Source organism: Rattus norvegicus, chromosome 4 (genome assembly GCF_021556685.1).
Source record: "Rattus norvegicus strain SHRSP/BbbUtx chromosome 4, alternate assembly SHRSP_T2T, whole genome shotgun sequence".
Classification (NCBI taxonomy): domain Eukaryota; kingdom Metazoa; phylum Chordata; class Mammalia; order Rodentia; family Muridae; genus Rattus; species Rattus norvegicus.
The window spans coordinates 101,860,149-101,871,055 of record NC_141537.1 but is presented as its reverse complement, the minus strand read 5'-3'; the positions used below and the strand labels follow the sequence as shown (position 1 = coordinate 101,871,055).

General features: G+C 39.1%; 1 gene segment (V, D, J or C); it reads left to right on the top strand.

The window, feature by feature from the left end:
* The first annotated feature begins 1,272 nt into the window (after positions 1 to 1,272).
* On the top strand, positions 1,273 to 1,971 carry LOC120102302 (immunoglobulin kappa chain variable 12-41-like). The segment is given in 2 exon segments: positions 1,273 to 1,349; positions 1,474 to 1,971. Coding segments are annotated over 2 exon segments (372 nt in total).
* Positions 1,972 to 10,907: the final 8,936 nt, after the last annotated feature.

The window sequence follows — 10,907 nt, the reverse complement described above, 5'->3', positions numbered from 1 at the left end:
AGTTTTATGAATGGGGAAAATTGATTCTGTTTACTATGATTAAATTGAATAATGTTTCAAAATGTAATATTTTATAAAGGAGAATTTAATATATGGATATGATGTATTTGATATTGTCACTCCCCTCTCTTCCATTAATCTACAATTCATTCCTCATTCAATAACTTCAAGTCTCCATATACATATACCTAAACCCTGAGAACAATATACCCCACACACTGAGTCCACTGTGGGTTTATCATATATTAATAGATGTAGGAATACCCACTGAAACAAGCATGGTAAATTTATCAGAGCCAACACTCTAAGAGAATATTCGCTCTCCCTCTCTTAGAGCCATTAATCATCAAAATGTCATCAGCTAGTAGAACAGGGTCATGAGCTCCTCATACTACATGCTTCAGTGCTGATGGGCTTAATTTCTTGCATGTCTTATACAGACAGTCATAGCTGGTGTTAGTTCATGAAAATATGAGTCTTGTTAGGTCTAGAACACTGTTTTGCCGTTTCTTCCTCACCTTTGGCTCTTATACTCCACAAGGTTTGCGATCTATAGACAATTTATTTGAATGTTTTAAAAGCTATATCAAAAATTTTTAGTCATTCACTAATATTAGCTTTCCCAGAGAAGACATGCATGAACTGGTGTGGCTTAGGGTTCTCATAACAACAGAGGGCCTCAGTCTCATCTCTGTGTTTTCTGTTGTTCTTCAACTCTGGGAAAATTAGGAATTGGCAAAACGATTTCCAGACGTTCCTTCTTAAGGAAGATTCCAGAATGATCACAGGGCTGTTATTACTATCAGTTATGAACCTGAGAGACCTGTCTTTGATATAAAACAGATCTTAAAAATACAGCCATTTCCTTTGAAAATCTTAGGGTGCAATACTCATATATTCATATAAGTGGAACAAATTCTCTATTTCTATCGGCTTTTCCACATCTATTGATTCTAAACTAATACAGTGTTCTAATTAAATTTCAAGTCATGACAGTTGTCTCTACATTGAAGACTGAATCATCAACTGCAGAAATAGTTCCATAAGAAATCAGATATATGTTCCTTATTTGTTGCTCCAACAGTTGCACATCCTCTACATATAAACATGTGTTTTGTCTTAATTGGAGAAACAAGAGAACCACAGGTCTGTAATGAGTACTGACTTGTTGAATTCTGCAGCTGTGCCTACCCTTTGCTGATTTGCATACATCCAAAGCACAACCCCCTGACATGAGGACTGCTTCATAATCAGGTCACACCCTGTGTTGGAGTCAGCCTCACACAGATCACCCACAGACATGGCTGTGCCCACTCAGCTCCTGGGGTTGTTGCTGCTGTGGATTACAGGTAAGGAAAACAGCAGTGAAAATTTATTCAGCTTACTGTAATCAATCTTGCTTTTTCACCATGAATATTCTCTTGTGACCGAGTTAATCAGGTGTGGATTTTTTTTTCAATTTTCTAATCTTAGATGCCATATGTGACATTCAGATGACACAGTCTCCAGCTTCCCTGTCTGCATCTCTGGGAGAAACTGTCACCATCGAATGTCTAGCAAGTGAGGATATTTACAGTAATTTAGCTTGGTATCAGCAGAAGCCAGGGAAATCTCCTCAGCTCCTGATCTATTATGCAAATAGCTTGAATGATGGCGTCCCATCACGGTTCAGTGGCAGTGGATCTGGCACACAGTATTCTCTGAAGATCAACAGCCTGCAATCTGAAGATGTCTCGATTTATTTCTGTCAACAGAATTATGATAGTCCTCCCACAGTGATTCACGCCATGACATAAACCATGCAGGGAAGCAGAAATGAGAGTACAGGGTGCCCCAGCTGATCCTCATGATGTCTCCAGCTGCTCAGCTGCTGTGAGTGTTGTTCTTTGCCAGGGATAAGGTTAACATAATTTTTTACATAGGAGTCAGAGAAACTATTCTGTGTCCAAAATTCTTGTTTTTTCCCATGTCTATTATGAAAAGAAAGGAATGGTTTACATTACTTATTAAAATAAAGGAAAATAAAAACACTAAAAATAGCTGTTTATGTGTAGCAGAATATTCACAGTAGTGGTTTCATTTAGCAATGTTGCACACACACAACACACACACAGAGGGAGAGAGAGAGAGAGAGAGAGAGAGAGAGAGAGAGAGAGAGAGAGAGAGAGAGAGAGGAGAGGAGTTGGAAAGAGGGAGAGGAGACAGGGAGGGGAGGGAGGGAGACCTTGAGTTATTTTGGAAAGAAAAATTTATGTATTTATAGGATTAATATACTGGGGAAGAAGTCTGGGAATATAGTTTAATGATTATGAACATTGACTGTTCTTCTAAGGGATCTGAGTTCAAGTCCCAACATTCACTTGATGTTTAGCTTTTGATAATTCCAATTCAAGGATTCTTTTTAAGCTGCTCTTCCTTCCTTTGAGTGAAGGAATTTGTTCCAGTGTTGAGGCAGGTAAGCAAACTGCATAGAGGCAAGGAAGAAAGCACATTTAAATTGATTTCTTAAACCTGGACCTGATTTAGGTAGTTTGATCTCATTAACTATATTTCCAACAAATTTAAATATAGTATAGTTTTGGAAAATGTTTCCTGATGTAATACTACTCCCTGATGGAACACTACAAAGAAGTGTTATTACATAGAAACTCAACTCAGGGTCCACGCTATTTCTTATGTGAAGCTCAGTTTTAGAGATACGTTACTTGTACTATCTTAAGATGTAGGAAATGTCTGGCATGTTTATGGTCAGATAGTATAGATGCCATTTATGCTATTAGCCATCTGGGTGTTAGAGCTCGGGGGAGATAATTTAAAGGTCACATATAATTTCTATCCTATGTTACCCTTCCTGGGATATCTATGTTACTGAATCTAGTTTCTTCCTCTATGACTTGCTTCTCTGTGCCTATGGATCATGGCTTATTTATTATATATTTAATGACGTACTTTTCTATTGCTGTAGACATCACAGCCAAGGCAATGTACTGAAAAAGAATTTAATTGGGGATTTCTTACTTTCAGAGGATTAGTCCAGGACTAACATGGTGAGAATCATGGTAGCAGACAGTAAGGAATGGACCTTATGAAGTCCATTAAGTTAATAACTTAAATCTTCTTCTGTAAAGAGGAGAAACAGAGAGCCAGAGAGATAACTGGGAGTGACAGACATGAGATGGATATATTTAATTATGATTTTGATAAGCAAAATACAAATAAGAAAAAGCATTGATTGTCTCTTCAAGTACTTACAAGTGATTGCAAGTGACTACATTAAAGATTGGATTTTCTATTCCTCACAGGCAGAATATAATTTTAAACCTTGGTTTCCGGGATTTTCTGAAATGTCATAGTATACCCAATGGAGATTGGTTCATAGAATATTGATCATATTGTTTTCATTGGGCATAAAAAGCATTATTACGTGCTCAATCTATCACTGAGATATATGTTCTGCCCTCAGGCATAAAAGCAGAAATTAAATACATATTAAATGCTATGTCAGTAAAGCTCACAGAATTGGGTAAATTATTGAATCATTTTGTGATGGATGATTAAGTAATGCACAGTACTGTCAAGGCCAGTAATACTACAGAACCGATGATGTTGTATGGGTAATTAGTTAAGCTGAGAAATTAATGAGAATTGGTATGACTGTAGAGAGTAGTAAAATTTTTCAAAAATCCGCAGGTGAATTAAACATAGAGCCAGGACTCGTAAGTGTAGTCTATTTTGTTTTTTTCTGGCTCTGAATTGGGAGCCAGAACAACAGCCGAGGGAAGGTTTTCAATCCAGGATGGTGATGGCAAGGCATGGTTCTAAGTCACAAGAATATGGAAAAGCAGGAGAGATACAATTTAGGGAAATTCTGATCATTTTCCAATGAAATGAAGAAAACATTTTCCTTAGTTTTTTTTCTTCAGTTCAATTTCGTTCAAAAAATGCAGGGGTTGTGGAAATAATATAATAATATAATAGTCAAAAGAGAAAATAGCTTGTGATCTTCATTGCACTTCTGAGTCTGTGCTATGGTAGATGACTCTATCCTAAATGGGAGAGTATCCAAGAAAGCACACACTGAGCCTGAACCTGGAGTTATACAAAACACAATATGACTCTAAGTCTCCAGACTGCATATTTAATTTAGTAGATAAAGAAGTGTATCCCTATTCTATTATGGGAGAGTTGCAGATGCTGGGACAGGTTGAGTTTTGAGGTGAAGCTACTCCTCCACTGTTTACATAATCCACAATTTTCCCTTCTTTTCTTTTATTTATATTTATTGATTATTTTATTGTTTATTTACATATTCTTATTAATTTACTTAATATTTATTACTTATTTTTAATTTTTTTTTTTACTCTCCAGATTTTATTCCCCTCCCAGTCTACCCTCTGACTGTTCCCCGTCTCTCCCAAATTCCTCACCCGACCAGACCTCTAAACCTACTGGGGCCTCTTAAGGATTAGGTGCGTCTTCTCTGATTGAACACAGACCAAAGACTACTCTGCTGTATATGTGTTGGGGGCCTTATATCAGCTGTTGTATGATAACTGGTTGGTGGGCCAGTGTCAGAGATCTTGGAGACCCAGGTGAATTGAGGCTGCTAGTCTTCTTACAGGGTGACCATCAACTTCTTCAATCTTTTTCTAATTCAACCACAGGGGTCAGCACCTTCTATCCATTAGTTGGGTGCTAATATCTGTTTCTGCCTCTTTCAGCTACAGGTTCAGGGGTCTTTTGGAGAGCAGTCATAATAGGTCCCTTTTGTGAGCACTCCATAGCCTCAGTAATAGTGTCAGACTTTTGGCCTCCTTTTGAGCTGGGTTCCACATTGGGCCTGTTGCAGGACCTTTTTTTCCTCAGGCTCTTCTCCATTTCCATCTCTGTACTTCTTTCAGAGAGGAACAATTAGGGGTCAGAACTTTGACTGTGGGATAGCAACCACATCCTTCACTTGATGCCCAGTCTTTCTTCTAGAGATGGGCTCTAAAAGTTCCCTCTCTCCACTGTAGAAATATCTTCTAGATCCCCCCACCTCCCGCTTAAGTTTGAGTCCTCAGATTCTCTCATCCTTCGGGTCTTTGCTACTTTCTAAAGGGTCACGCCAACCACTTACCTCCAGAGGTTGCCTGTTTCCATTCTTTCTGCTGGCCCACAGGCCTTCAGTCCTTCTCTCCCACCCAAAATCAGATCATGTCCCTCTCTTCTGATATTGATTAGATATGGGAGAGTGGGTATCCTTGTATTGTCTCCAATTTTAGTGTGATTGCTCCAAATATCTCTTCATTTAATTTGATATTGGATGTTGGTTTGTAGTAAATAGCTTTTATCATATTTTTGTATGGACCTTAAATTCCTGGTACCCCAATACATTTGAAAGGGTGTATTATTTTGTTAAATGCTTTTTCTGCACCTAAGTATGTGATCATGTGATTTTTTTCTTTGAGTTTGTTCATATGGTGGATTAAGTTAATGGATTTTCGTATTTTGAAACAACCTTGCATCCGTGGGATGAAGCCTACTTGATCTTAGTGAATATTGGTTTTGACATGTTTTTGGATCCAGTTTTCAAGGATTTTATAAATTTTCCTTCAATATTATACAGGGCAACTGGGCAGTTCACACCACAGTCTGAAGACCTCCCAGGGGTTCTGTGGCATGTAAGCCAACTGACCCAAAACACTGAAAGTCTCCCTGGAGAGAGGCTGTGCACAAGAACAGAAACTGCAGTCCATTAACACCCCCTCCTATCCCCAGAGAACAGCTTCACACAGAAAAACACTGTGACTGTTCCTGTGAAGAGCCAAAGGTCTGAAGCCCTCCCAGGAGATCTGCTGCAACCAGAGCAACAAATCAGCAGCTTCTCTGTCCCTCTGAGTACCCTCCAGATGGAAGAACTCACAGGAGGTCTGCTACAGCCAGGGCCACAGCCTATGAGGAGAGCTGTTGCAACTCTGACAAAAGAAGCAGGCTCTGGAGTCAACCAGACCTGCAAATACCTGGGATAAACAGATGTAGAGAGGCAAACCCAGGACTATAAGCGAAAGAAGCCAATATACAAGGACATCATTAGAACCCAGTTCTCCACCACAGCAAATCCTGGATACAACACACCTGAAAATCATGAGGCTGACCTAAAATCCTATCTCATGAAGATCTAGAGTCCTTTAAGGAGGATAAAAATAACTCACTGAAGAAATACAAGAAAACACAGGTAGACAGGTAAAAGTCCTTAAAGAGGAAACAAATCCTTTAAAGAAATACAGGATAACACAATCAAACAGGTGAATCAATTAAATAAAATAGCCCAAGACCTAAAAATGGAAGTGAAAACAATAAATAAAACACAAATGGAGGTAAAGTTGGAAATTGAAAACCTAAGAAAAAGTTCAGGAATTACAGTTGTAAGAATCACCAACCGAATGAAAGAGATGGAAGCAAGAATCTCAGGTGCAGACGATGACTTAGAAGTGATTGGCACAACTGCTAAGGAAAATTCAAAACATAATAAAGTCTTAACCCAAAACATCCAGGAAACTCAGGACACAATTGTTGGGAGCAATGCCCTTGAAGCCCTCCACTATTAATGTTTTTATTACGGTTAGATCTAAGTATGACTGTAAAATCCCCAGCCAGCTGCAGAAGACTAATACAAATCTGGTGGTCAGGATGAATGATATGATAAAGTTGTGACATTCCTGAGAAATACATCTGAGGTCAAGGTACCCAATGTGATGACCTGTAACCTTTCTGAAAAACCAACATCCTGTTGATATCTGCTGACCACATGAATACTGTGTCCTTGGCCTGTGTAAATGTTTCACACTTCCCCACTCCTTCTGTTACCCTGTTATGGTATAAATTCAGCCTTGGGAAAAAATAAAATTGTCACCTTGATCAGACTGTTGTCTTGGCATCCTTCTTTGCTGCTCTTGTCACCCATTCTCTTCCAGGTACCCTCAGCACCCATTGTTGACACACAATGAAAAGACAAAAGCTAAGAAAAATTGAGATATAGGAGAATGGTGATTCCCAGCTTAAAGGAACTGAGAATGTCTTCAAAAAGTCACAGAAGAAAACTTCTCCAACCTAAAGAAAAAGATGACCATAAATGTACAGAAGCCTACAGAACACCAATGAATGGGACCAGAGAATAAAACCCTCTCATTACTTAATAGTCAATAAATAAATGGACAGAATAAAGAAGAACTATTAAAAGCTGCAAGGCAAAAGAGCCAAGAAACATACAAATGCAGACCTATCAGAATTACACCAGAAATCTCAACAGAGACTCTGAAAGCCAGCAGGGCCTAGGCAGAGGTAATGCAGACTAATAGAACACAAATGCCAGATTAGGATAATATAACCAGCAAAACTCTCCATCAACATTGATGGAGAAACCAAAATATTCCAGAAAAAAATAAATTCATACTGTATCTATCCACCAGTCCAGGCCTACAGAGGATCCTAGAAGCAAAACTCCAATACAAAGAAGATATCTATACCAAAGAAACAATATTAGTTATCTCACAAAAAAGCCAAAAGGAGAAAACCACAAGCTCATAAAGCTACCTACAAAAACAAATATAACAGGGACCAACAGTCATGTGTCTTTAATATCTCAATATTCATGGACTCGCTCACATATAGAAACACATAATCTAATAGAATGGATTTGCAAACAAGATCCAGCATTTTGCTGCATACAAAAAACACACCACAATACATACGCAGACACTACTTCAGAGAAAAAGGATGGAAAACGGTCTACAAACCAAATGTCCCAAGAAACAACCTGGAGTGGCGATCCTAATATACAAGAAAATAGACTTTCAACCAAAAATTATAAAGTGTGATAAGGAAGGACACTTCATATTCATCAAAGGAAAAATCCACCAAGAGAAAGTCTGAATTTGGAACATCTCTGCCCCAAAGTCTAGGACATCCACATTAGTGAAAGAAACTTTAGTAAAGCTCAAAACACACATTGAGCACAACACAATAATAGTGGCAGACTTCTACAGCTCACTTTCTCCAATGGGCAGGCCACTGAAACAGAAATTAAACAGAGACACAGTTAAACTATTAGATTATTAACCAAATATATTTAACAAATATATACCGAATATTTCCACCTAAAACAAAATAATACACATTATTTTCAGCATCTCATGGTACTTTCTCTGAAATCAACGATATAGTTGGTCACCAAACAACCCTCAACCAATATAAGAAGATTTAATTAATCCCATGCATCATATCAGATCACCATGAACTAAGGTTGGTCTTTAATAACAACATAAATGACAGAAAACACACATACCCATGGAAACCGAACAATGCTGTACTCAAATGATAATTTGGTAAGGGATGAAATAAAGAAAGAAATTATAGACTTTCTGGAATTTTATGAAAATGATGACACATCATACGTTATGGTACTCAATGAAAGTAGTGCTAAGTGGAAAATTCATAGCACTAATGCCCTGGCAAAAGTGGAGACATCTTATACTATCAGCTTAACAATACACCTGAGAGTTCTAGAGCAAAAAGAAGCATACTAACCCAAGAGGAGTAGAAGACAGGAAATAGTCAAAATCAGGGATGAAATCAACCAAATAGAAACAAAGAGAACAAAACAAAGAATCAACAAAACCAAAAACGTATTCTTTGAAATAGTCAAGAAGATAGATAAATCACTAGTCAAACTAATAAAAGGGACCAGAGGCAGTATCAATATTAAGAAAATCAGAAATGAAAAGGAAGACATAACAACAGAAACTGGAAATTCAAAGACATCATCAGATCTTACTACAATGCATATACTCAACAAAAGTGGAAAATGTAGATGAAATGGATGGTTTTCTCTGCAGATACCACCTACCAAATTTAAATCAGGAGCAGTTAAACTTTCCAAACAGGCTGATACCTCTTAAGGAAATGAGGATCTAGAAAATATCCTGAGCAAGGTTTCTCAGAACTAAAAGGACATACGTAGTATGTTCTCACTAATAAGTGGTTACTAGGCAAAAAAAGGTACAGAATACCCAAGATACAGTGCACAGAAATCAAAAGGGTCAGCAAACTGAAAGGTCCAAGTAAGGGCACCTCATTCACACTTGGGAGAGAGAAGAAAGCAACTACAAGGAGTATGGGAGGGAGGGACAGATGACAAAAGGGATTGGCATGGTCTGACAGGGGAACATGATCTGGTATTGGGTGGAAATAAAGGACTGAAGCCGTGAGGGCAAGCTGAAAGAATGGAAACAGGCAACCTCCAGAGTAGGGCTGTTAGGAAGTCCGTCTACTATGTACCAGAGACCTGAGAAGATAGGGACTCTCAGATCTCAAAGGGGGCACCTTAGGTTAAATGCCCTACAATAGGGAGAGGAAACTTATTGAACCTACTTCAAGATTAAATACAGGGAATCAAGTGAGGGATGGGGTTGCTATCACACAGTCAAAACTCTGAACCATAATTCTTCCTGTCTGAAAGAACTGCAGGCATGGAAATGGAGAAAAGCCTGAGGACAGCAAGGACCAGTGACAGATCCAAAGTGGGATCCAGCTCAAGGGGAGGCCCCAAGCCCTACACCATTACTGTGGGTATGGGGTGCTGACAAAAAGGGAGTTATCATGACTCTCCCCAGAAAGATCTAATAAGCAGCTGAAAGTGTTGGATGCAGATATGTGCACTCCACCAATGAACCCTCTTAACCCCTCCGGTTTAATAGGAAAAACCTGGAGGAAGCTGAGGAGGAAGGAAACCCTGCAGGAGGACCAGCATTTTCAATTAACCTGGACACCCAAGATCTCTCAGACACTGGATCACAAACCAGGCAGCATACACCAGCTGAGATGAGGCCTCCAACACATGTACAGTAGAGGACTCTTGGGTGTGGGTTCAGTCAGAGAAGATGCACCCTCAAGCAACTGGAGGCCCCAGGAAGTTTATACTCTGGTGGGTTGGTTAGGATGGGGACATACTTGTGGATGAATGAGGTATGGGATGTGGAGCTGTTGGGGCACAGGGTGGACTTGAGGTGAATAAAATCTGAAGTTTGAAAATAAATACATTAAAAATGTATATATTTTATAAAACAAACAAACAAACCTACATGGCATCATATAAACAGGTGGCCCAAATTTGTCTGTGTTATAAACACTTGGAAATTCCTCTTCCTGGACATTGGGTCTCAGTGACACTGTGGTGTTCTCCAACAGCGAGTTACCTAGGTCCCTAAAAGAGAATACCCCATTAAATCTTAAACTAATAAATAAGTGTAAGAATTTCTCATCATTTAGAAGACAAGCATGCAAATCTCTGAGTTCATAGTCTGTCTACAGAGCAAGTTCCAGGGCATGCAAGCTCAGGTAGCGAAGGGCATGGATAATAGAAACCTGGTGATAATGTAATACAACAAGGGTGCCATGTTCCAGCCGCAGCATGCAGCAGAACTCAGCAACTTTGGCCATGTGGCCCTTTCTTTATTGTCCGGAATAGAAGAAACTACTGGGAAAATTAAGGGTGATTAACTGGAGCTAAGAAATTAGTGGTAATTAAAAAGAGATAAGCATCACTCAGATGAATACTTCTGGGAAGTATTTTCTGAGAGCACAATGAACCTGTGTTCTAGAGATAGCCAAGGTTGTACCTTGTACTGTGGCTTTACTTGGTAATTTGTAAGAGTAACCTAGGTCATACTGGTTTTGAAGGCTTGAAGGGGTCATGAAAAGGAGTTGAGGCTTGGCACCATTAAGAGAGCCTGTGAAAGGCTAGGTGAAACCTAGAGGATGTGGAAGACCCTAGAGCAATGGAGATGCCAGTACCATGGGATGATCACCAAGAATAGCTGCAGCAGTGGAATGGAACAACCTGAGCTTACAGTGCTACAGATGATGGC